Raw genomic sequence first — 27641 nt, 5'->3', positions numbered from 1 at the left:
ACTTTTATCAGTGCAGAAATACTTTTCAATTCTTTCAGAACATAATAACTGGTTTGGAAGAATAAATAAAACAAGTACAAGTATGTATCTACAAGGAGTGTTTGTTTAGCATGTTTGTTTAAAGCAAATGTGAGATATTATGGACTTTGAAGTTTAAAAAATTTAATTCTTTCGTTGATTAGAAAAATCAAGATTGCTTGCTTAAAGCAATGAAAACAAATACGAGAACTTATAAGAGAATATAAAGTACCTATATAATTATCTCCGACCAATTAGGTTACTAATTGTTCAACATTTGAATTATTAACATTGTTTTCACTGATACAGTTTATTTTTTTCCGTTTTGGTATACAAAGCGCTTTACAAAGTGGATTTATAACAAATTTAACTACTCTCCATAAGTATATTTTTATTCTGTATTTTAACTATGAAGTTTTAATCTTTTCGGTAACCGTTTGTTTACTAACACGTTTCAAAATTAAACAACACATGCAAGTAACAGTAACACCTAAAAGTAAGAATACTGAAAGAAGGCAAATTAAAATGATATCCAGATTAGCAATTTGTAGAAAATTCATGTCTCTTGTAGCTAGATTCAAATGTTGTGCGGTTTTGTGTCTTAAAATGTATTCGGTCCAGTAAACAGCGGTCTCCAAAGGTTTATCCTGCTGGTCTTTATACAATACTGACAATTTTTTAACGTTTTCTTTATAACTATAACACATAATTTTAAACAATTTAACAAAACAAAAAATGAAAACATTCAACTTACGACTTATTATTTAACACACTCTGTATAACGTTGTACAAATTCTCTTCTGTAATATCATTAAAATCAATCTTGGCACCGATTCCTTTTTTAACATAGTTTGCGACATTTTGCAACTGATCCAAATTGAATGGAACCCCAATCACTGGTACTGCATTGTATACTGCTTCATGTGCACTTAACAAACCTCCATGTGTTATGAAAAGAACAGTATTTGCATGACCTAAAATGTCTGTCTGAGTGTGTAACAGGTAACTAAAATCTAAAAATTACCAAGAACATCATTTTGTGGTAACCATTTACGAATATGAACATTTTTCGAAAGACCAGGTAAATTATCTTCCTCAAATTTCCAGATGACAGTTTGTGCTAACTTCGACAAAGTTTTAACGATTGCTCTGATCTTGTTCTCGCCTATATCTTTTGATCTTATATTTGACCCGAACGAAAATAATATTACACCAGATTTAGACATATCTAGAATATTTTGCAAATCCTGAAAACCTCTTTTAATTCAGTGATTACAATTTTACTAAATCCTACCTTTGGTAAAGTTTTTGGTTGAATATGTAGACCACCGACTGGTATAACATTAGGAGGTAATGCTTCGACATAATTAAAGACGGGATTATGATTAGATAGCATCAAGCTAACATCTCTTTCGATCTCTTCAATATTTAAATTGAATCGTCCAAAGTACATTGTCGCTAATTCTAATTGTCGCGGAAGAAAAAACATGATTCTAGACACTTCAGTAAGTGTATTAAGGAATGCACTTTCTAGCCTTTGCCACAGAGACATGTGATCCGTATATGCAAGTGTCATAAACGGTATATAACTCTGCCAGATGTTTTTGAAAGTATTTGGTTGATTTATGAATGGGTTTATTGCGATCATGGGAGGTCGCCCAAATTTTTCGACCAAAGGAAACAAACACTGGCCTCCAGTAGAATCCCAAATAATCAAATCAAATTTAAAGTCGTCTGGGTACCGCGTTATTTTCCGTAATCCTTCTGTCTCATAATCTAAAATGCAAGTAATTTCTGAAAATGACCACAATAGGTTTATAGTTTCCCAGTGAGACAAATCCTTCATTTTCATTGGGTCAAAGTGATCTTTTAATTTTTCATACACTCCTGCAAAAACAGTACGCTATGAGTAGTTGAATTTTGAAAGAAAATACATAGTTCGAGCTTAGTAGAGGTGTTGCATTCTCTCATGGGCTGTGACCTTGGAAATATGTGCGCGAAGGCAAAGCCATAAACCAGTGAAAAATCTGTAAATGAGAACTGAAAACGTCGACTACTTTCAAATTCAAATATTTACATATAAATAGAGGAGAGAGAGAGAGAGAGAGAGAGAGAGAGAGAGAGAGAGAGAGAGACACGAAACTAACGTAACGAATGACGATGTTATGCGGTCGGTTTGTAGCACCTACTTGAGACCGATATTCGTGGTTTGCCCAGATATGATTCACAGCCCACTAGAAAATCCAAGACCTATACTGTAGACTAGTTTTGAGAATAAAAATTGTTCACCATGAAAAGACGACAAATTCGTGGTCTTACCTTCCATAATAATATGTGTGTAATTGGGATGGTTATGTTTGTCTTCATCGTGCCCCAGAAGAGTAACGTTGTGACCCCTTTTTGCCAGTTCAAATAAATACACATCATTGAAGAGGTGATGACTTGGAGAAAGAAGAGTCGTGATGGCCAAAATATTAGCACCGCTAATAAATTTGTTTATTAGACAAAATATAAAGAACCTTCGAAGTATCATGACTTCGTTCGAAGTTGTTACTGAATCACAGAAACATTGCGTGTCTCATTGTCCAACACCAACATCTAATCATATCCTAACACGATAAAGAGAAAGCAGTTACATCAAATAATAATTTGGGATTATTAAAACAAGCACTGTGTAATCGGAAGTTCTAATTAAGACGTACATTCTTCACGACAAATAACGTTAAATTCGTTCAAGACTAAATTTAAAATTTCCAAAAAGTTAAACTTGCAAAGATTATGGTGGCAGTTCTTTGCCACTTAACTTTTAGGTACTTCTCTAAATTATCCCTTAATTAAAATTAAGTTTTTCTTCAAACGTCCGTAAATTATGACATTATCCTGCTGCATTGATAATGCTAAAGTGTCACTTCATTGTCATGGCATCTAACGAGCTGCCGAGCGGCAGATAAAGTTATTATCTCCGCTGAGAGCGGCAGATAAAGTTATTATCTCCGCTGAGGGCGTCCGTAAGTTATTATCTCCGCTGATGAGCGGCAGTAAAGTAAACTAGCTAAATTATTTGAAATTCCTACCTGGTTTCTTAACATGTCTTAAATAATTTGTTATGAAGGTTTGAAGAAAAAATAGTATATGTTATTTTTCCAGACTGGAAGTATAAAGACAAATTACGTAAGTGGAAATACCTGGTGTAACGTGGAATTATTTAAAAGTTGTCACTAAGGAATTCAGTGATTAAAAACGAGTTGACCTAATATTCCATTGCTATTATTTTTGGCGACCATTCCGATGAATAAACAAGTGTATTCAAATAAAATTTTCCATAATTTGAGCTAACGGCTACGATTAATCGATAATTATTAATTAAATAAAACAATTAAATGTCCAATCTTTATTTTAGATTAATACACACATAACAAGCAATTATCTTCCAAACAAGAATGTTCAATAATAAAAACTTATGAAATGAACAATTAGTATGTACTAGAACACGTGCCAATTTAAAACGAGTTTAACACAGCGTCATTAAATATTGGTTCTCTGGAAACTGGAATTTTTATTGCAAGACTAATGGATTTTGTACTTTTAGCGACAATTGTCAAGTATTGTTACCTATAAATATGTTTTCAAAGGTGTAGATGTAATGTTTACTTAATGAGCAGTATAATTTTGTTATTGAATTTCGTGTTTTGGCTGACTAATGATATAAGACTACAACGTGATCTAAATTTGCGGAAGTATTTTGACCAGAAAAACCAAACCTTGAACATCTAGACTCATGCAAATAAGACATTTACAAGTTTTTATTGTGACAATAATTTTGGTTTCACATTTTGTGCGAAAATAATCTTGTTTTTGCGCACGGATGATTCTCCGAATTTTTTTTCGCCATTTATTTTTAAATATTTGTTTGCAATTAAAGTGACATCAGTATTAAATCACACATTGTTTCAAAATATACGAATGGTCTCTTACCTTCAATTAAACTAAGTAATTACTATCTGAAATAATGTATTTATTTTTTTAATAATTAAAATTTGCGTCAGAATGAAGACATTTGTCCGTGATTCTTTCCGCTAACCAGTCAAAAAAACCTGCCCACTTATAAAGCTCATTGTTTGTATAAATAAGGTTGCATTTCCAACATCGGCTAATAGTATCGATAGAACTACCACCATGATTCTAGTTGCTCTGTTAGTTCTTGCTTCAGTACAAGTTGCTCTTTTCGAAGAGTACATCATTCCTGACAACATCGACATTGACGACATCCTGAAGAATGACCGCCTGTTAAAAAATTACGTGAACTGTGTCTTAGATAAGGGAAACTGTACACCTGAAGGCGAGCGGCTTAAAAGTAAGTCAATTAACTGGAATAAGACAATTTGTCAATATTTTACTGAAGGTGCGACTAATATAAATGCAACTCCAAAGTGCAGTGCGTACTTTTTTACGTTTTTGGCAATTTAATAAATTGCGGAATTTACAAAATTTTACCATTACTTTTTTAATACTGACAAGTGAATTAATTACTTTTTTTTTAAATATGCCCATATTAAGTGATTAAAATAAAAAATAAAAATATTTAAAAAAAATTATAATTCTAGAATTAACTTTACGTGCTGCAAGTTCTGTAGAAGATTTTTCACAAATTGGGGAACTAACTCACATTAATTAATGTGACAAGAACTATTATTTACTATGATTATTTTTTCAGAGGCAATTCCGGAATCACTCCAAAATGGATGTTCGAAGTGTAATGACAAAGTTAAGGAAGGCACAAAGAAAGTTATTCACCATCTCATAGAAAAGAAACCTGATATGTGGAAAGAACTGGAGGCCAGATATGATCCAAATGGTGACTACAAGAAGAAATATAAAGATCTTATAGAAAAAGAAGGCTTGGCGATATAAATTTTAATAGTAATTAAAATGGATGTTGTGCGAAAAATGTTTTAAAATATCTTTGTAAAAAGCAAAATTTTAATGAAAAACAGTTTTCGATAAAGGAGTAAAACTCAACAAATATACCAAATTTATTGATGATAATTAAACATATTATATCGAAATGTTATTCTTGTCCAGTGATATTAAATAGTTGATTTAATACAGGTTTTTATTATTTAAATCTAAAAGTGTGACGACTAGAACAACTGTAATCCATTTTTTAATTATTGTAAATTATTCTTTGGACATTAAAACTAAATAGTTACTAATCGTCTATAATTAAGATTAAACGGTTCACAATAGAGTATTTATAATTTTTTTATAAAATTAAATTTTAATGGTGTCTAGCGATTATACAGTAAACTGGCTTTAAATGAATGGCAATTAAAAGATTATCATAATTATTTAAAACATATCTATTTTAATTTTTTTTTCCTAGACACAGGAACAATGCATTTTTAATGTAGGTAATCAGAATTTATATCGATCTTTATCCATTATAAAAAGCAATTTGCATTTGTAATGAAATTTTTACAGTATCAGATTACTACTTGTACCAAAATTTGTTTGTTATCTATTCATCAATCAAAAACTAGAAGAAGTAAATTTTACACACCCTGTAAAGTGTGACTACAGATAATTAACAATATTGAAATATAAGCATTAGAAATATTGAAAAATAAAAAAAATAGAAATAGATACTTACTAAATTAACATAGATAATATAGGTACGAGTACGTACATACTCGTATATCCATGTATCCGATGTGTTTCTTTCATTGGTAATTTTTCCTTGAGATATTTGCAATTCAAATGCTTACAATAATTTGTAGTCCCCTCGCATAAGTCGCATATAATTTTATTTACAATTATATACCGGGACATTTTTTAACACTGAACATAGTCCATACTTAAAGTCCATTCAAAAATCAAAAAACCACCAACGTCGCATTTTCCTCAATAATTACTATCGGCAACGCTGTTTAGTGTAAAATTTGGTGAGAATTGTAATTTTGAGGTTAAGTGTTCATTAAATGTCTTGTTTTTCTAGGCATATTTAAGTTAAAATAATAAGAATCAATAAATAAATGAAACGTGCTGCTAATAAAACAATATGAACGAAATTCAAAGCAATTGAATTTTATTTTGAATCAAATAAATGTCATAATTTATAGTTACCAACATAGTATGAAAAAATATCTACCTAGGGTTTTTAAATTTTATCAACCTAAAGCAACAGGTGGTGGTTTTTTGATTTTTGAATGGACTTTAGTTCCTATGTTCAGTTTAAAAAAAAACACAGATCCATACATTGCCAGGTATTTGCTATGCAACCACTTATACCACAAAAATTCAAGATTAAAATGACAATTTCTTATAAAGTTTCGATTAAAATAAAATATGCATGTGTTATATTGGGTGATTCAAAATGATTGTGGATAAGTGTGGCAACTATGTACGAAAATTTATGTGGCAACTGTGTGGGTAGGATAAAGTTGACATTTCTTTGACAGTTCATAGTCGCGCAATTTTGAAAATTGTCAAGTCAATGTGCAATGGTATAAAAAAAATCAAATGTACGCTAATGAAATGTCATACAAATGTCAACTCTACCTCAAATTAGCTTTATATCATCAAAATAAATGATTTTAGAAAATCTTATATATGCTTTACCGTTCTGAAAATATTTAGCTTTATCCGTGCTTTTTAGTGACCTGTATATTTAGTAAAGGTTGGTATTATTGAGTCCAATACAATAACTAATTTCAGAACTACATATGGAAAATCGATATTAGTTTTTTGGTAAAAAATGGTAGAATATGCAATTTTTTAAACAGTAAATATGTGGTAGAAGTAAAGAAAAGTGAAGGTTTACTAGCGTGTAAAAAAAGTGTGATTCACGAGCGATAGCGAGTGGATTACATTTTCAGGGGCTAGTAAACCTTCACTTTTCTTACAAGTTGAACATGCTATTTTTTGTGTACAGTTGCGGATTTAAAATTTCGGGCACTATTGTCAATGTCATGATATAAACTCTAAAACAACCTTTACGTTAATAACCTTATTTTTTACTCTTGTCATGTTTTTGTCTTTTTGGCATTCAAAAATTGTCATCTGTGGCATAATAACGGGTAGCCAACATATCAAAGCGATTATTTAATTACACTCAGTGCAACTTACCGAAATCTGAAAATTCAAAATTGATTGGGTGACTGACACAGAAAAGTTTAATTTTTGAATGTCATGATGACAGTAGAAGGTGCTTTACAGAGATTTTGTTGAAGTGACAGAAAAATAGTGCCCGAAATTTTAATTCCGCAACTGTACAACTCAATGGAAAGGTTTGATGAATAAGTAATTTTTTATACAAATTTCTTGGTTTCATCAAGCTCTATTTTTTAAAAACATGCGTTCGTAACTACGCATAAACAAACAAAATTGTTGTGAAACATATGCATTTGTCAAATCAAGCTTTGATCGAAGATTCTCCTGAAATATTAACAGCAGCACAAGAAGCGACTTCAAATTTGCTACCTACCAAGCCGAGACACAAGTACATACAGGGTGTAATTGAAATGCATGGAATAATTTTAACCACGAGCCACTGGCTTCATGTAGAACTTGGAAAAAATATTTAACAAATTCTATGTAAGAAAATAAAATGACATTTAATGTTTGAGGTACAATTTTTTATAATTGCTTTTAGTCTTCTACGTTGTCCCACAACCTCGTCGGTAAAATTTCGGCACACTTAAAAATATGTACACCCTTGTATTATAAAACGTACACCAATGCGGTTTCTTTGTTTTAAAGGATATTTCCTTGTAAAATTACTGTTTTTCATTGAGTACACAAAAAAAATATTTTGTACCGTAATGAACTATACTACTGTACTCAAAATCGTACAGTGATAGATCATTTTACAGCATAGCAACCATTACTGTACGATTTTCAATAATATTCAAGCTTTTTACGAACAAATTTTAATATTCTTATAATGCGAAAAAACAGTATACGCTTCTCGTCAGAAAAGTGATTTCACTGGACTCGCTGACGCTCGTGCTTAAACTTGCCATACTCGTCTAGTAAACTTCCACTTTTCTGAACTACTATTAATGCGTTGTGTGTATTTTTACGGCGAATGGTTTTGTACAAACTACCATTCTCGATGAAAAAAGTTAACACTAACCCCCTTAAATTCGTAAATAACTATGTATTTCCTTTTAAATTTGTTTAATTGAATGTTGGAATGTAGCAAGGATAATATCACGATCAGCATTAAATACGTTGTACGCTGTCCTTGTATAAATAGCAGCAATTCATTTACAAGATTGAATTATTTGTGTTAACTGCTTATGAATTCTAGTCTGTTCTTTTATAACAATAACAAATGATCACTTTTTACCCTAGTCAAGTAGGTTGTTTGTAGTATTATAGCTTATGTCTAATTCTGCTCTAGTTGTGTTAAAAAGCATTATTCTACTAATTGAAAAGGTTGTTGCATCTGTTTTAATATCTAAAACCACAGCAAACCACGCAAAATTTGATTTATAAAAACCTGTTTTGGTTTTAATAAGATTTTTAAATCTTTTTTATGATGCTGATTTCAGATATGAACTTAATTTTTCTTTATCACGTAAGAGTGTTTTGAAAAAAAAATGTTAAAACACGACATACACGTAAATAAATTTTGATTTAAAATCGGCAATAATCCTAAGAAAATGAATAAGGTATACTTTTGCACAAACTCCGTTATATTTCTTTGTTGTTTCTTGAACATTGAGATAAATTTATGTCTTTTGTCGACATTTCAAAATTTTTTGTAAATATTTATTTCGACAAGGTTTCTTTGTACAAATACCATCGACAATAAAACTATAAAAAATGAATTTAAAATTGCAGCAAACATTTTTTAGTCAAAAAACTTGAGTAGTGAGGATAGATGCAAAATTTTTATTCTAGCTCAGTTTTAACGTCCAAAAAATCTACTCTCTCCTTGTACCAAATTCAAATAAACGACAAACAAAAAAATTTTTTCTTTGAAAACTGGACTTGTTGGAATTTTTTAAATATTTTTGCCGTCATCAGCATCCAAAAGTCCATCATATTTACTCTTTGATTTTGAGACAGGTTTTTCATTGTTGACCTGTGTAAATAGTGGCTACTAACTTGGAATTTCTTAATCGAAAAATCGATGCTTTGTAGTAAAATTCAATAAGTAATAAAAGAAAAGTAACTTAAATGTTAACGCAACAAGAAAAATAACTATAATTCAAAGTAATATAATAATGTCGTTCCCGAACTTCTACGCAACGATTCGTTGACGTAACTCAACTTCTGTTTGGACTAGTGTTTCGTACACTAAACTCTTGAAGTGGCCCCAAAGAAAAAAATCTAATGGGTTAAATCTGGTGACCGAACTGGCCATGCTAGAGGTCCACCATTACCAATCCATCTCTCTGGAAACATTCTATCTAAATAGTTTCTTGCGATCAAACTATTATAAAATGTGTTGGAGCTCCGTCATGCATCAGCCACATTTGTCGACGAATCTCTAGTGGTACTTCCTCAAAGCAATTCTGGTAATGTGTTTTGCAAGAACCTTTGATACATTTCTCCCGTTAACCGGTCAGGTAAAATAATAAGGTAAGTATCACCAATTCTACACCACACGTTTACGCTGAAAGGATGTTGACTCTTACATGACTATCTTAACTATCGTGTGGAGATTTTCTTCGACCCAATAAGTATGCATATTATGAAGGTTTGTGATGGGGTCTCTTGGAAAATTTGCTTCATCCATTCGTGAAAATTATTTTGCATGAGAACACAAATGAATCTGCAGCATTTGGATTTAAAGAATTTTCACAAAAATGTTGGCGTCTTGGAAAATCTCCTGGAAGTAAAACTTGAACCTTCTGTGGTCGATACCAGTAAAGAAGTTGCTCATGCAAAACCATCCAGATGGTCATAATATGACTTCTACCAACTTCATTTGCTAAACTTGTTTTATAACTAGAGTGACTTATTTTATTGGTGATAAGTATTTACCCACCCTGTATAAGATTTAATTGTTTATTGCACAAAGTATTTAATCCTGTATCAAATGTAGCTAAAATTTCTTCAAAATTAGTCTTAAAGATTTTCTAAATAAAACTTTATTATCTTTATTATAACCATTTATTTAATATTGTCTTAGTAGTTGAATTGAATAGTCTAAAAAGTTTTTCAATTCAGCAATTGTATAATCAACTAATAACAACTGAATTCTGCAATCAATTTAGTTTACTTTGACTTTCGTTTTAGTACTGAATAATTTTAAAATTAACTGAATTAATTTCAAAAAGATTGAAATTGAAATGATGCTAATTAAAAGTAGAAAAACAAACACGTCCAGCCCCGATGATACGTAAAAGGGATAATCTCTCGCAGGAGTATTCAAAAAATTAGCTCCTCCGTGACGTATGACGTATTCTATCCAGAATATTCCCCTCTCTAAAGGTGTCTCCGTTCTGTCCTTGAATCTACTGGCAGTTTTCTGCATATTTTCTCTATATCTAAAACAAAACATCAATTAATACAAAAACATTTTATTATCATTTTAAAGAGGTCCAAAAAATACTTACGTAGGATCATCTAGGATTTCCCTTAACTTTCTTAACATATAACCTGCGGTAATACTTTTGAAATCGACAGAAACACCTAACTTTCTCTTGACAATCATTCTTGTATTGATATGTTGGTCCACGAAGAAAGGGATACATATCATGGGTACACCGTGAAAAATAGATTCTTGGGTACTTAACGCACCGCCATGCCCGATAAATAATTTCACGTTAGGATGTCCTACATAAAAATACATTATAAGAAAGTATTAAAATTTCACAGATAACTTTATGTAACTTGCAAAGCCATAATTGTTTTAAATTTAAAAATTGCTAGCAAAATATTTTCCATGTAAGCATGAAAGAATATGCTGCTTTTACATTCTTAATAAATTAATGACTATTTTTTAGTTAGTGAAACATTTGATAATAAATTCAACAGACCTAAAATATCATTTTGGGGTAGCCACTTTCTGACAATCACGTTCTTGGGTAAATTTTCAAGTTCGCTTTCAAATTTCCAAATAACCGTTTCCGAAATTTTACTAAAAGCTTCTAATAACGCCTTTTGTATATTTTTGTCTAACTTGTCAGAACGCACGTTCGTACCTAACGAGAACACAATTACACCATTTTTGGCATTATCAAGTAATTTTTGCAGGTCCTATAACATCTATAATAAGCAAAAATCATCAAAAAACAGTTACATATACACACCTCTGGAATATTATTAGATTTTCTTGTGTGAAGACCACCCACCGGGATAAAGTTAGGAGCTACCGCTTGAGGATGGTCTAATATCGGATCAGTATTGGTTAGTACCAAAGACAAATGACGTTCCAGTTCCTTCATGGACGGAATATTTTCTCCAAATATTTCTTTTGCAGCGTCATGCTCGCTTGCATATTGCTTAACATATCTAAGCCATATGTCAAAATGCATATATACAAAGTTCCAAACTCTCTGAACAAAATTCATTTCTGTTGTGTATGGTAATCCATACCAAGGAATGTATGCAGGATACAGGTGGTTTCCAAAATTATTCGCTACATATGTTGGCAAGAGAAAGGCAGTAACTGCAACTGATGGTGGATAGTTTAATTTGTGCATTAATGGGTAAAAGCAAGTTCCTGCTGTAACATCAAATATGATCAAGTCAAATTTGAAATCTGGAGGATAATCCAATAATCGCCGAAGACCATTTGTCTTTAAGAGTTTCTTGCAACTAAAAAGACACCACTCTTCGAATTCGTACATCATTCTTAGTGCACTATACGATGAAAACGCATTTATGTCAAAAGAATCATGTAGATCATCGTAAATATCTTAAATTAGAAATTTACAAATAAAAAATATTGTTGGAGTGAAATCATTTCTGCACCTTCTAACAAAATGTGAGTATAATTAGCTGGCTTTGGTACTTTATCTTGATCAGGTCCAATAAGTGTAACATTGTGTCCTTTATTAACTAATCCAAAGGCAAGTGCACGATTCCATATATGATGACTAGGGGATGGTACGGGAGAAACGAACAATATATTAGAACCAATACAACAATTAACACTTACTAAAGTCAATAACAAATATTTAAACAAATTATGCATTTTTTTGAGTGTCTCTTCACTAGGTATCACACAAAAACTGGATTCGATTTATCTAATCTTTTATTCTAACAATCATTCACAGCCGAATGGGTTCGATTAAATGTGACCTCTAAACAACTTAAGTACGTTAAATAGCATCATGTCAAGGACGAATGCAATTACGTCAAGTTTTAAATTGAGTGCTCGCCAGAGTTGACACCGGAAACATTTATGTAATGTTTCGTATCAGTTATCTGATTTGTTTTGTTTGTATTGAGTGTTCAGACTTCTGACCGAGTTAAAATTTAAAAATACCTACTCTTATATCTAGTACTCTCACAAATATTGTTTTCCTAACTCAAATTAGTATTGAAATGTATGTATTAGTTCTCCAAACTCTAGTAGAAAAAAATCGGCTTCCCTAAGTGTAAAACACACCTTTACCTTTCTGGCTGTGTAGCTGCGATTTACCGCCGGATGTTGTAACTTTGTGGGGGAGTGCGGTAGCAATCACGGTTTAAAATTAAAGTGGTCATACGTTACTTTAATTTACTGTAAAAACACATTTACATGTATTATTTTTCCAATAAATGTAAAAGTGGTCAGCGGAAAAGTCTAATACAAATGTCGTGCGGTAGGTATTTTACAGCGGTCCAACTAATTAGGTACTCGGCTTCGCCTCGTTCCTGAAACCTAGTTTTCGCGCTGTAAAATACTAAAAGACTGAAAAGTTTGACGTACAACTGACAAAAATGTGACACAGCATGATATAAAAAATAGACGTTCCCATTTAAAATAAGTAATTGAATCGTTGAACATCAATAGGTTCATGATAAAAAGTGTAAATAACTACCTTTGTTTTTGATGTTACACTTTATGCATGGCTAATTAATGAAGTGTGGTAAATATTTAAACTTATGAACATATTTATAGGCCCCCGAAAAAATAAGAAAAAATCTAAATCTTACGATCTTAGAGAAAAAATAAATCATAAGAAACTAAGGAAGCTATCAGCAGTTTTCTGTTATGTTGAACTGGTCAGTATTGTTAGCCTTGAATCTGCTTTGTCTAATTGAGCTTTGTCTAAGTTGCAAACGTGCCGAATGCTATGCGCATGCGTGCTGTCATCATCCCGTCCATTTGAAAAAAAATACTCAATAAATTATTAATAAGGCGTGTAATGAAATGAGTTTCATTTCATACTTTATGCCGGGCATATCTGAGACCTTAAAAATTATTGTAAGTGGTCTAAAGAGTCTTTTATGCTGCAAGTGACTGCTTTTACATCTATAAATAACGCAGTTTTATTACACTGATTTATCATTTGAGAACCTTTAATCTTGAAAGAGATACGCGTATTTTTAATTTATTAAATAATATTTATCATTTGAGGAATTATGTAATAATGAAAAATATGTCACTCACGATGTCCCTGAACTCGCTCCCCAGAGAAAACTGACCAATGCCGACGACAGTCTAGATCCCAAGAATGCAAACGAAGAAAAATTAATGACTTGCTAACATAGTTGTGAGATGTCTAAGAGCCCGATTTCAAGTTGACTTGCGACGGTCGCACTTATTGTTGTCATGGTAACGGCGCAAGAGAGAAAGATGACGCATATTGGTAATTAATGTGTAGGATAAAGATTTGGGCTGCACTACCTATTGGCCGCCATGACTTGAAATCCGGGCCTAAGATCCACCAATTCCAGAAAGGGAACACCAGGTGTTAATGTGAATAGAATCAGTTGCTAAGCGTATATTATCACACTATCAGAATGCCAAAGCGTCAACATCAACATGTTAGGTCATTCAAGATCATCAAGATCTCTCCATATATTATGAATTTATTTTAATTTTTTAAATAAAACAATAAATGGCGATTTTGAAAAGAACCTTGTTTATTCTAATGAACGTGAACAGGAGAAAAGGTATAACATAAGCCAAAAGGGATCATGAAACGAAAAATAAATACAATCAGAGCAAGTACTCAAAGTGGGCACCATTCATTTGCAAGCATAACCGTGCCCGTCGCCCGTCGGTTTAGAATTCGTAACCATTTCAGCAGTAATTGCAGCAAAAGCTTCCTGAGCGCCACCCCTTCTATAGCAACAGGGCTTCGGTATACAATATTTTTAACGTGGCCCCAAAGAAAGAAATCCAGAGGATTTAAATCAGGGGACCGCGCAAGCCAGTGTCGTGGACCGCCACGACATATCCATCGATAAGGATACTGTTGATCCAAAATGTCTCAAATTTGTCGACTGAAGTGAGGTGTGCGCCATCGTGTTGAAACAAGTCGTTAGCACAAAAAAAAAGTGGAATGTCTTAAAGCAAATTGGGAAGTTCTACGTTCAAAAATTCTGCGTAAATGTCTCCCGTTAACTGTGCAGGAAATTCGAAAGGTCCTACCTAAAGAGGGAAGTTAGATGACCATAAACTAATTTCTACTGAAGACTGAAGATTTCCTAATAGAACAGCCCACAAATTTATAAAAAATCGTTCTTGAAATGCTTTTGAAAATAGAGCATGTGGATTTTCTTCCACCCAGATGTGTCAATTTTGCGCATTGTATCATCCTTTGCTGCCGAAAATTGATTCATCAGAAAACAAAATTAGGATTGTATTCTTCTAGATTTAAAAGCCATGTACAGAATTCCCGCCTGGCAGGGTAATTTTCTGGCTGTAAATACTGCACATGCATATAATAGGTACATAGTATGAATGTCGTCGTTCAGTCTTCATCACTCGATGTACAGAAGTCTTCGAAATATTCTATTCCTGAGCAACTTCGCTAATGCTTTCGGTACCTTCTTCAAAGGCATCTAAAATAGCCTCTTCGTTCCCAATAGTGCGTACAGTCCTGGGAGCACCACCAATCTCCTTTCTATTTGGTGAAATTTGACCTGTCTCGACTGTTCGTGCGATAACACTGAGAATCGTTTTGTGACCGGGATCATTCCTGTTAGGAAAACGTTGGGCATAAACCCTTGTTGCCTCTCTAGCATTTCGTCCACATTCTCCATAAATTATCAACATTTCCACATAATCCGCTACATGATGAAAGAGCACGGTTGAGCATGACGGCGGTACCACGGCGGTACTAAAGCGATTTGAATGAAATTTTGACACTGACGTTTCTCAAAAGTTTATTGAAAACGTAATAAAATATGCAACCTAGCAACAATTACGAGAAGTAACACCTGGGTGGCTTAAAACGCCTCGATTGGTCGAATTAAAATGTTCTTTTCTTGAATACCGTTCAAGCTAGAAAAAAATTTCTTTGGCATTATGTGTTTGTCCTTTTTTGGAGATTCTCCCATTTTTCTCTGGGGAACGAGTCCCGGGACACGCTATAGATTTAAAATCATTTTATTATTTGTAATTTTAGACGAATCGAAGGTCCACAAAACTGTACAAATAATTTTGTTCCACAAGTTTACGGGTACTTAAAGTCTTAGGGGGCTTTCACAAAACCCGGTAAGGCTCGATAAGACATTGCAAATTCAAAACTGATATTGTTGAAGCATTATACATTTGGATATTTGCCGTTTCGATCTGAGTTTCGTGAATCTACTCCATACTAACTTTTAGATAATAGTAGTAGATCTAATGTAATATCAATTTATCAAATTGTTCAGATAAATATCGATTCTTAATTAGAAGTAACCCATTCTAGATACATAGATATTCACAGTGCTTATCAAAAAGTTCGCGCCATCTGGGCCAATTTTTTATTCCTTGATTTAGCGAAAAATGTTACTCGGCAATCATCGCTGCTTATCTGAAAATTAGAAATAGAATTCGTTTTTGAATTTTTGTTACTCTTCAAGTTTGAGGCATACCAAAAAATCACCTAATAATTTTTTATTCCCGTTATAACATTTTTATCAAATTAATGAATACATAATTTTTTCCATATGGTGCGAACTTCTTGGCAAAGATTATGCTTTAAATTTTCTTTTCTTTTACATTATTATTTAATTTATAAGTTATTCTTTAGTCACATATTTTTAATTTATAATCAGCGAATTTGAAAAAATGGTGAAATGTGTTAGCTGGTTAAAAATAATTGCAAATTAAAATTTTAGATAAAGACGATAATTAAATGAAATTTAATTTTCAGGACTAACGATGTACTTACTTGCAAAATACATTTGCACAATTAAAAATTTACATCATAATGAATACATTCATGACATTTGTTACCAAATTTCGTAAAAGTTTTTTCCTCTAGACATTTCTATATAAAGTGAATTAAACTAAGTTCGACATCACAGACGTAAACAAGCATCAACATGATCGCAACAGTGTTTCTAGTTGTTATTTGCTTGCAAGTAATTACTTGTGAAGAATATGTGGTTCCCCAAAATATTGATATAGATGAAATTATCAAAAGCGACCGATTGATGAGAAACTATTTGGACTGTGTTCTTGGAAAAGGTAGATGTACACCTGAGGGGGAGGAGCTTAAAAGTAAGTTGAATCAATAGCTGGTACTAATAAAATGTTAAGTAGGTGAATACACAAAATTAATTTTTGTTTACAGTGCATTGCAATAATAACAATAAATTGTCATATTTTTAGAAGATATCCCAGAAGCTTTACAAAACGAATGTGCTAAGTGCAATCAGAAACATAAAGATGGTATTAAGAAGGTGCTTCGTCATTTAATAAATAACAAACCTACTTGGTGGGAAGAAGTTCAAGTAAAATTTGACCCTACAGGAGAATACAAAAAGAAATACACCGATTTCTTGGAAAAAGAGGGTTTATCTCGTTAAAAACGTTGACGATATCGAATAATCAATTACTAAAGTAGTATTGTATAAAATGTATAAACTTTCAATGATTAACTTTTCCTTAAAAGGGTGTATTTAAATGTACCCGCAGATGATAAAAGTGTAAAAATTAATAAATTTTACTAACTACATATTTATATGAAAATATTTAATGACTTATAAAAATGCCCTTATTAAACGAGTATAATATAATATTTTATCTACTTTGCTTTACTAATTCCTGAAATTTCGGCTGCTTAAGTTTTCATATACTTAAGTGGTTATTCACAATGGACATAAGCTTGACATAAGGCATAAGAAATTTGAAATTCATGATACATGCAGTGTGTATGCTATTAATTTTTATATAACTTGTGAGAAGTGACCTCAGTGAACATTATTGTTGTATACAAAAAGGCATGGAGAATCATATTCCAGTTATATAGACACATACATTATTTTCCAATTGCTCAAATTTACAAATTATTCTTAGGTATCTCTTATGCAGTGACGGCTCGTGTTTCGCGAATATGGGTCGGCCGAACATGGGTAGATCGGTAAAGCTCTAATTAGTCAATTTAACTTTTTGATAGGCATCCGCGTGACAAATGTAGGTTCATAATTAAAAAAATGTTACATAGTAAAACTAACAAGTGCAAGTGCACTTGGCTGCCCGTTAACCATATATTTTTCTGGTACAGAGTTTTAGAAAACGCGCGATTATGACCACTTTTCGATTGTATTAAATCAACCATTGAGGGTTATGGAAATGGCAATTTCTTCACAAATATTGTGTCATCATAAGACAATGTATGAAATTTATTTACCAATAAATAGTTAATCAAATCGGCATTGGTATCTTTTACATTTGCCATTGTCGGTGTGTTTACCTACTTACCACTTACACTCACAATTTAAATAATACTATAATAATTAATAACAGATTAAACACACAAAACAGAAACAAAAGACGATACGTTAAACGGTTAGGAGCAGACGTGAATTTGAAATTAAGGAATTAAACTACGCAAACGCAAACTCTAAGGTTCTCGATGATAAATAAGGTAGCGACAACTCATTGTTTTACGGGATGTTTGTATCGTGTCACGGGATGTTTGTATCGTGTCGATTAACTTGCATAGACTCCAAATTAAGTGAGATGGAAATATTGGCGCAACCGTTGTCGTTACCTTAGCAAACTCAGTTTAGCAGCGCCACAGCGCTGCAACAGCTATCGGCCAAATTAACTTTTGCCGGGGTTGTGTGAAACGAGCTAAGCTATCCGTTACAAGTTACAGCAACATAACTTAAGATTGGTGAGACGAGACAGCTGGACGTACTTCTGAACGTATTCATCGTTTCAAAATCGCAGTGCAAAGATTAGTCTGTGTCAGGGGGGTGAAACAACATAGGGCGTATTGAAACCGCGAGCATCAGCGCCATCTGCTCGCCCTGAGACGACTTATATTCTCAGAAGTCAAATATAATAATAAAAAAAACTAGTAACAATAAAATTATAGTACAAAACACAATGTTGTAACTTAATTTTAATGAAAAAGTACATGTTAACTCGTATTTTTTATTTTATTTTATAATTATTTTATATAGGTTAGCGCCATCTATTAGCTCTGAACTAAACAAATATAAGAAACCGTGTAAATCACAGAGTCAGCAGTTCAGCACTTCAAAATTCAAGATCAGTTTAATTTAATTAAACCATGCTTTCGTCGTTTGTGTTTAAAAAAAAGTGTTGTATGCCCAATTGTAATAATAAGGATGCTTAACGTCGCCTCATCCATAATGTGTAACTCATAACGTTCTACAAATACCTAACCTACCGTCTACCGGACTTATAACGTAAATTACTATATTGTTATTAAAACGTTTTAACAGACAATAATTGTACCTGTCTTAAGTTGATTACTTGATTAGTGTCGTTTTGAGTTAATATTTTTGTGATAATACATTTTTTTAACAGTTATTACAGAATGTTTTGTTTTATCTTCGACTTGAATTAATTATTATCACTGACAATTAGTCATTAATAATGTGTTATAAAATTGTATAAAAACAATACAACATAAAGTAACACATTATTAATGATTAATTGTTATTGATAATATTACCTTTGAAATTAAAAATTTAAATTTGGTAGTAGGTTTGGACCCGTGGTTTGGTCTGTTGCCTGGCTAAATGTTTTGGCTCAGGGCGGATAGATGGCTCTGAAACTGGTTCTCATTCTTATACAAAGAGTGGCCTATCCGTATTAGTAATCCGTGGTCTGTGTGCACTCGGCAAATACGTCACTGGCCGACCCTTCCCCTTCCTTGGCCGAATGTATTTATTACCTATTTAATAAACACTTGCCGCAGGAGCCTAGGAACGGCTTTGTCAATTATTGTCGTAGTTTTGTAAATATTCGTATACATTTAATTTTTGTAATGGTGAAAAAATAACTTTAACTTCAATATCTAATTTAAATTGGTCTTTACTGAGGCAATTAAAAAAAAAACGATGAAGGCGAACAGACATCATAATTTATGTTTAGTAGAATTTTGCGTTTATTAAGTGGATTTTTATTTACACACACTTTTTTTTTTCAAAACTATCCTGGATGCGTTTAGGTATTTATACTACATAATATGTGTATTTACAGCACATACGGTACACAGTACAATGTAATTAGGTACGAGACAGAAATGTAAATTGTAATTTAAGTTGTTATTTGTGTTTGAAGAAAAATAACGTAAACATTTTTTTATCAAAGTATGAAAATAAAATTCGTAATTATGTGTGGTACGGCCCGGCCGACTCTGCCGCCCCTAACGAGCCGTCACTGCTCTTATGTATTTCTTATGTCTTATATCCATGTGAATTAGCACATAGACTACGAACTTTCACGTGGGTGGGTAACAGACATTTTTCACAAAAATGTAGGGTTATATTTAGTAAATTTACTTCGTAGCTTGACGCCTGACGTCAAACTGCTGATGTTGCCAATATAACGAAAGCTAAAAGTTACCAAAAACAGTTTAATAATATGATTCATTATTAAACTGTTTTCGATATAACATAATGAACGTATGTCAGTTGGGCCAAAAAGTACGACGCAGGTAAACGGGAGAGCAGGGGGAGGATTAAGTTGACCGTGCAGTTGGGCCAGAGAGATAATGCTCTTAAATTTGACCACATCTGATAGTCTAAGATCCCACTGCATGATTTCTACGTTCATCTGTTTTTTAATGGAAACAAAATTTTTATAGATAATTATGAATAGAGAAATGTTTTTGCAGGGTTGCCTATCAAAATATGGCCGCAAGTATTTTTTAATTAAAATTAAATTAAATAATTTTTTCCCAAACAGTTTCGTTCACTTGTTTTTTACATAAATTATAAGTCATTTCAAAGAGAGATGTGTAAAGAAATTGAAAAGTTTGGGTTGCCATTTCTCACTTGGCCGCAACCCCTTGGCAACCGGGTGTAAACATGTACCTCTCTGTTTAATCTATACCTTCATAACGTATCCTCATAAATTATATATCAAATTAAAGCTATTTTTTTTTCTCTATAGTAGGAATACGGTTGCTTATGGAAAAGTGGCCGCAAATAGGGGTAACTGCTAAAGATAGATAAGAGCCAAAGAGAGTTAGCGTACCACACCGTGCATTTTTTTATGTTGTATCTTTGATTTTAAATATGTATTCCTTGGTGCTGTCGAGAACATAAACATACGAAGAGAAGATTACAAATAACGCTATAATCCTACCCCTAACTAATGATCGGCCCAACTGAACGATAAATAAATCCCTCTACCTGACGCCTGGCCCAACTGACCAACGCCGAATATAATAATAAGCCCATTAGTAACGCAAAGTAGATAAAGATATAATTTAGAACAATACATTTGTACATTTGAGAGAGATTTTATATTTTACATCAAAGAAACTGAATGAAAACAAATTTCAAAAAGCATTCGTACATACATAATGTACATCATTGCTAGATTACTCAATTAAAGTATATACATTTTCTTTAATTCTTCTTTTTCATCTTTTAATTCAAATAAAAATGTTGCAATTCTCTTTCTACTATACAGGGTGATTCTGAAATAAGTTTGAAAAAAAAAGTGGAGTATCCTTGATACAAAATAATTCTGCGTAAATAACTTTTGGAGGTGAAATCAAAAGGAAGGAAATTACCCTATATCCTTGTATTTTCAACGCCTATGAATAGGGAAAATTTGTCCGACTTTGTTCACTTCATTAGCAACCATTGTTACACCAACTCCACAATAAAGGCGTAGGTGCAAGCACACTGCTTTGTAAATGTTTCTATGGAAATGATCTAGAGGGGTAAGGTTACGTTTGTGACTGACGAGCACCTTTGATTATTATTGTTGCTAAACTACCAGGTTAATCGATTCATCACCTTTAACTCAGCAGCGTACTTGCAATTTTGACCAAATTTTCAAACATTTGTATCTTGAAAACGAAAAAACTTGACTTCTTCTCATCGTCACCAATTACCGTTTTTTTTTCCAAACTTATTTCAGAATCACCCTGTATTTAGGTGTTGAAGTAATAAAAACGACTGTACTAACAAAACAGAGTAATCGTGTGTTTACATCATTGTATGTTGTACTCGTAGGCCACACAATAAATTATAAAATTATAATTATGTATTAGTTGATTTGTAATCTTACCTGACACTGAAATACGAGTACATATTTACAATTAAGTGAGTTTAAGTTATTGTTTGTGATTTTTAATAGAGATATTACAAGCCTTGGTTTAAAATTAAATTGAAGATTTTATTTACAAGGAAACATTCCCACGGGGTCGACTTTGTAAGAAACTGGTGTAGAGACGGAGGACTAAGATAATGATAAAGTCTAGGTAACATATAAAATATTAACTGCTAATAGCTTATACAGTATGAGAAAAAAATGGAAAAAATCCCAAGAAAGAAAGATTACTTCAATTTAAGTAAAATTAACTTTTGTGGTATTGTACCAGTCATTATATAAAAAAAGTAGGTGGCTATAAATTTCATTTTAATACAAGTTCTTTAACAAACAAATATCCAATAAATATTCAACGTGCATGGTGCACAAATATATTATGTTTTGAGTATACTTTATCAATTCATCTGGTGAGCACTTTGTTAAATAATGTATACAATGATTTTTTATCCTGTTAAATTATTATTTTCCAAATAATTGAAAAATTCATTTCTCGTATTGTACAAAATATTAGCAGAAAATATTTTGCTTGGTAGCTAAACTTTACCTAAGGTTTCCGTCTGTATGGGTATAGTTTGTCCAGCGAGAGAGTGGTTGACATAAAAATCACTACATTCTACGTAAAGAAAGTAGTACCTAGCGCACGTAAAATTTGAAATATATCCTTCAAGCAGTAACATTTTTGCCCTGAAATTATGCTCTAATTAATGTATTCTAGTGCATTTTGTAATGTTGGGTTAATTTAATAAAATTTAAAATCTCCCAATATCTCGCTGGACGAAGTTTAGTGGAAACGCCGTTATTATTAAGTATTTCCCTCTAACACCCAGCGGCGGCACGGCAACTTTGCCGGAGTACATACACTATTACGGATATTACTATCAAGTATTATAATAGTGCAGTGCTAATCAACATAATTACCGGCGTCTCGCCTCCACATTTTGATTTTGTTGTGTTTTTTAAGTATTATTATTAACACATATAACATTTGATATTCGATAATCTTAAAAAATATATGTAGATCGAGTAATAAGTACACAAAGTTAAAATTTAATTGTTTTATTTTAGATTATATTATTTATAATTTACATTATAGAAACTGAATCTGCTTCTACAAGTGAAATTGTCATTATTTTATAATCTAACGGATTAGTCCTTCCTCCTCCAAGAAATTACTATATTTTTGTTTATATTCTCCTTTGGGATCAAATTTGGCTTGAACCTCTTCCCACCACTCAGGTTTATTTTCAATTATATGATGAAGAACTTTTTTTATACCTTCTTTATGTTTCTGATTACATTTGGCACATTCATTCTGCAAGGCTTCTGGAATATCTTCTGCAAAAATGTAAGAGAAATGTTAGTTTCCCGTATACTTACTAATGAAGCATTTTGATTATGAAATAGGAGCTACAGTAACTTGTTTGAAAATGTATGTTAACGTAAGAAATAACTTACTCTTTAATTCTTCTCCTTCTGGTGTACACTTGCCCTTTCCCAAAACACAATCTAAATAATTTCTCATCAGGCGATCGCTTTTAATTATGTCATCTACATTTATGTTCTGTGGAACCAAATATTCATCGCAACTAACGAAGATTTGAAGAACAAGAAAAATGAATACCGAAGTTAGAATCATATTGTGTAGGTATTGTCTGAGAGAACAATGTTTGCTTAGTGTGTGGTTGCATTATTTATATAAAAAGTTAATGAGAAAGTGGGGTAGCATTTATGTTATTCACAAAAAATAATAATGGAAAAAGTCACGGACACGTTACTTAATTTTATACATTTTAAATTAATTATTAATTATCATTATTTCAAAAATAAATGCATATAAAGTATGGTCCATAAAGAGCAGGAATAAATTATCTGTTTTATAAATACACGAAATAATGGTAGAACTTAAGTGTGTACAAATATAGTCACATGAAAAATCTGTTTGTTCTCGTTTCGAAGGAAATAAAATTATTCAAGAAGAAGAAACACTCTTTTAAAGATTTTAAAGAATTTACCAGTACTCAGTAAAAGTGTTATTTGAGGAATTAGTTTCCGATTCACTTTCTGTGTTAAAGAAAATTGTTATACTCTTTTTTCAAGTTCTCTGTTCTAAGTGGTGAATTTAGATTCATTTTTTCCTCTAGCACTTGTTTCAAACTTATTTAATCATTTATTCTATTTTGGTCAATAATCGTCCTTATACGCCCCCAAATGAGGGCATAAATTGGCCTTTATGGCCCGGATTTGTCAAAAATCTGCCAAGCAAAGGTTGGCTTAATTATTCAAACAATATTTGATTAAAGAAAATCATAGATTATATACACAGTAACCCTAACAACATCAAAATAGCTAACTAAATTTGCATGGACACAACTTTTAGTTGATTTCCTTTAAGGAATACTAAATATTTGTTTGAATCTTTTAGAAATTATAAAATAGAATAAAACGTTGTATGTACCACGGGCATAATTGTCGATTCGTTCCTCGGGCTTTAAACATTCCCTCGTGCCACAATCTCCTGATTATGCCCTTAATACATAAATAACTATTAATCATTAATCTTTGTGTTTTCACTTAGTATTAGTTAGTGTTATTGCTGAGTGGTCGGAAAATTAGTCTTCACATTCTAAACCAAAAAAGAATTACCCATAGCCATCGTTCGAATCCTGAGTTATGGTCTTGAGTTCATAAAAAAAGCACTCAGTTTTCCCCGAATTATTTTAATTTTTTGAGTTATTTGCATCCCGGGGCATATCGACAAAAAAAAAAGAATTAATCAAATATGTCGTTCCTATCGCCAGTTATGTTATGATCGAGAATGCATACAAAAATGATAATTTTTGCCCGAAATTTTCGACTTTCCTTTGTAATTGTCCCGATTTTATTTCTGAAAACTTTTTCACGACTATAATGAACAAAATAAAAAAAAAAGAATTATGCATATCCATCACAAAAAAGCACTTTCAGTTTTTCCTGAATTTTCCAATTTTCCGGACAACTTTTCCAGTTTTTCTTTACATAAAAACCTCATACGGATTATTACGAACATTTAAAAAAAATCTGAAATCGTTCCAGCCGTTCCCATTGAAAAAAGCACTTTCAGGTACGATTAATAAAAATTCTCAAATTTTAAGGAATTGTTACGCAGTGGATTGATTAAAACTAAGAAAAAATTGTAGATATGACTGTAGGTGTGTATCACATAAGATACAAGTTATATTTGATGTAGCCGTAAAAGACGATTAGCTCTTAATCTAAGTAATGAAAAAGTGTTTACTTGTGCTAATCTAATAAGCCATATTTTAGTATCCCTCCGCCACTGGAATTTTTTTTGAAATGAATTGTTTGGCGAGGAATATTTTGGAATGGTGAAATTCTAGTCACTTTCATAACCATCGAGTTAAATTTAATGTTCTTGGTTTATTCAGTACAGTGGTGTATAATACGTTGTGCGTATTAATTATTAAAACACTCCGATTTATGTGCCTATAACCAAGGGATCGTTGTTTTAATAAAATATTAATTTAAGTAATTCTGCACGATTTTAGATCTGTTCAGTATAGGAAAATATTTGTTTAACTGAAGACTCCATAGTTTCCTATTTCGTACATGTTTATGAATCAAAAATATCTTTCATAATAAAAAAAATCAGAAGATTCGAAGGATCAGCCGGCAGAAAGAGAAAATCTTGTAGGTGAAATGGGCGAGAAATTGCAGTTATTGTGCAATTATGTTTGATTGGTGGGGCCGGTGTGAAATGGGTTTATTTGGCGTTTCGGTTCAAGGTCTGGAATTGGAAGATTAGATTGCGCACTTCCTTGTCGGGCGGCGTTTAAAAGTGAGTAACCGGACGTAATGAATATCCATGGCTTGATATATTGGGTTTTGTAAGGCGACGCCTCAAATTGGGCCCCAATTGCCTTGATCTGGAGTACGGCAAAGGCCCCAAATGTCATTTCCTCGCTCAGTTGTAACTGGGTCGTCGTTGGCGGGCAAGGCGGTCCTGATCAATAGGCCGCCGCGTCCGGACTTTACTCGTACATACTCTCATCTTGTGCGTTCATTGCGCTATTGTTTTCTTATTCTATGGCCTAATTCGAACGTGCCCTGAGCGTTAAAAACTTTCCTTCTTTTTAATTCCATTATTCTTTCATATAACGGAACCCGTGACAAACATAAACTCCAAATCTCCACGCGATTGTACAAAATTTTACCTTCCTTCCTGCGGTTTATCCTGACTCTATTTAATATGTTTTGCATAAATTCAAGTCATCTTTTTACAATATTGGCATCACTGATTGTAAACGTTTAATAATATGTAAAACAGTGGCAATTGTATCGGGTGTTTTTTTAAATTTCACCTCATAGTAGACGTTGAAGACTCGATTGTGAACGCACTATACGGGTTACGGATCTCGGATCTTAGTTTTTTTACACGAGTGGTGCGTTCGCAATCGACTCTTCAACGCCTACTACGAAGTGAAATTTTAAAAAATACCCGATATCTTAGATTTTGTTTCGCGTGCAGTGTCACGAATGTCTATTAATACCTGAAATTTCCTGTTATTTCTTTACCATAAAACGGTTCTTTGAATATGTAGTTTTAACTCTTAAAAATAACTTATATTACGAACTAAGCAGCACATAAACAAAAAATAAATAAACATAAATATTCAAAATTATATGTTACTTGGATATCAAATGAGACACAAGATTTTTTTAAACAATAACAATTCCCAAGAAACATAATAAGATTCAGTTGGGCGTAAGTAGAGCAATTACACCGTATGAAAGGCATGTGGCAAAGTGCTTGAAGATTGCGTGCAGGTATAGACAAACCTATTAACTATGGAGGATGCGGTAAATCAATTAAACCATTAACTAATTTGAATAAAAGACCTAACTTATATTTCCTGTGCTTTTGTAGCAATTATATTTAAATTACCTTTAATAAAATCTATTAAAACACCTTTTTCTATGGTCACTATGGAAATATGCATTTTTCCCCGCCTTTACTTTATTAGTCACTTACACGATCGTAGTAAATATTGTATTGTGCATTAATTGCAAAAAGTTGCCAGTTTCTCACGAGTGTGTAGAGTTATGGAACGAGACGAAGTCGAATGCAGCAACCACACGAGTGACAAATAATGATATGTTCCTATGACAACTGTTATTTACATTAAAAGTAGTATATGGACATTGTTATCGCACAGATATGAAGTTTACACAACGAGAGTTTATTATGTAGGTATATGTAAATCATATAAGTGGGATAATAATGTGGTATCTCACACGTTACATACGATCGCTCAAAATGTAAAATCAACAAAACTTGAATTCAACGGCAAAACAGCAAGAGGCACTGACTGTTCTCAAAATTATAGGAACACCTTAGCAACTAGATGAACAGTAAAATTTAGATGTTCGTTCGTTTGAAAATTTGCGAAGAGTTTTTTGAAAAAAATCTGCCTTCAGACATAGAAGTAGCAGCGTCAGTCGTTATTTTGGTTCCCGTCTCTGAAAAAACACAAGTCAATTATCCAATAGCTTGTTTAATTTTATTTAACGTCTTAAGTCAGGACCTGTCTGAAGTGAATGGAATAAATAGGATATGTATATTAATTTCATTTCATTTCCACATCTATTTTGAAAATTATATCATAAATGTACAGTATCATTAAAAATAATGCACACTCAGGTTGAGAGAATTCCTTGATAAAATTATTAATGATCAAATGACAATAACAAGGACAACCATTCCTACCTAGTCCGCTTCTATGTTACGGATGAACCACCCTCGTAAATTGCGATGATTGGTTTTTCCCGAATTTTCCAATTTTCCGGGCAACTTTTCCAATTTTTTTTCTTTTTAAACCACCCCTGTATTAAAGCGAATAAAAGAAAAAATAAATATTCAAATCGGTCAAGCCGTTTTTGAGTTTTAGCGAAACTAACGAACGGCGAT

General features: G+C 32.3%; 5 protein-coding genes across 6 annotated transcripts; 2 read left to right on the top strand and 3 right to left on the bottom strand.

Moving 5' to 3' along the window:
• Window positions 1–293: 293 nt before the first annotated feature.
• On the bottom strand, window positions 294–3349 carry LOC138123211 (UDP-glycosyltransferase UGT5-like). Its single transcript, XM_069037805.1, has 5 exons — window positions 2338–3349; window positions 1313–1905; window positions 1043–1265; window positions 773–992; window positions 294–714 (listed from the first exon to the last, which is right to left on the bottom strand). The coding sequence occupies exons 1-5, from the start codon at window positions 2549–2551 to the stop codon at window positions 426–428; spliced, it is 1539 nt and encodes a 512-aa protein (XP_068893906.1). The 5' UTR covers window positions 2552–3349; the 3' UTR covers window positions 294–425.
• An 801-nt stretch (window positions 3350–4150) lies between these two features.
• Window positions 4151–5122, top strand: LOC138123212 (ejaculatory bulb-specific protein 3-like). The gene is made up of 2 exons (XM_069037806.1): window positions 4151–4372; window positions 4733–5122. The coding sequence occupies exons 1-2, from the start codon at window positions 4195–4197 to the stop codon at window positions 4927–4929; spliced, it is 375 nt and encodes a 124-aa protein (XP_068893907.1). The 5' UTR covers window positions 4151–4194; the 3' UTR covers window positions 4930–5122.
• Window positions 5123–10096: 4974 nt separating this feature from the next.
• LOC138123210 (UDP-glucosyltransferase 2-like) lies at window positions 10097–12291 on the bottom strand. 2 transcript variants are annotated; one of them, XM_069037804.1, is made up of 6 exons: window positions 12137–12291; window positions 11950–12074; window positions 11286–11893; window positions 11013–11232; window positions 10590–10809; window positions 10097–10520 (listed from the first exon to the last, which is right to left on the bottom strand). In XM_069037804.1, exons 3-6 carry the CDS (start codon window positions 11826–11828, stop codon window positions 10244–10246), a joined length of 1260 nt encoding a protein of 419 aa, XP_068893905.1. In that variant the 5' UTR covers window positions 11829–11893; window positions 11950–12074; window positions 12137–12291; the 3' UTR covers window positions 10097–10243. The 2 variants fall into 2 exon arrangements, with proteins under 2 accessions (XP_068893905.1, XP_068893904.1); XM_069037803.1 differs by having other exon boundaries at window positions 11950–12289.
• A 4005-nt stretch (window positions 12292–16296) lies between these two features.
• On the top strand, window positions 16297–17154 carry LOC138123213 (ejaculatory bulb-specific protein 3-like). The gene is made up of 2 exons (XM_069037807.1): window positions 16297–16627; window positions 16739–17154. The coding sequence occupies exons 1-2, from the start codon at window positions 16450–16452 to the stop codon at window positions 16933–16935; spliced, it is 375 nt and encodes a 124-aa protein (XP_068893908.1). The 5' UTR covers window positions 16297–16449; the 3' UTR covers window positions 16936–17154.
• A 5562-nt stretch (window positions 17155–22716) lies between these two features.
• LOC138124739 (ejaculatory bulb-specific protein 3-like) lies at window positions 22717–23470 on the bottom strand. Its single transcript, XM_069039896.1, has 2 exons — window positions 23132–23470; window positions 22717–23011 (listed from the first exon to the last, which is right to left on the bottom strand). The coding sequence occupies exons 1-2, from the start codon at window positions 23310–23312 to the stop codon at window positions 22815–22817; spliced, it is 378 nt and encodes a 125-aa protein (XP_068895997.1). The 5' UTR covers window positions 23313–23470; the 3' UTR covers window positions 22717–22814.
• Between the last annotated feature and the right edge of the window lie 4171 nt (window positions 23471–27641).

Source organism: Tenebrio molitor, chromosome 2 (genome assembly GCF_963966145.1).
Source record: "Tenebrio molitor chromosome 2, icTenMoli1.1, whole genome shotgun sequence".
Classification (NCBI taxonomy): domain Eukaryota; kingdom Metazoa; phylum Arthropoda; class Insecta; order Coleoptera; family Tenebrionidae; genus Tenebrio; species Tenebrio molitor.
This window is presented reverse-complemented; position numbering and strand designations above follow the sequence as displayed.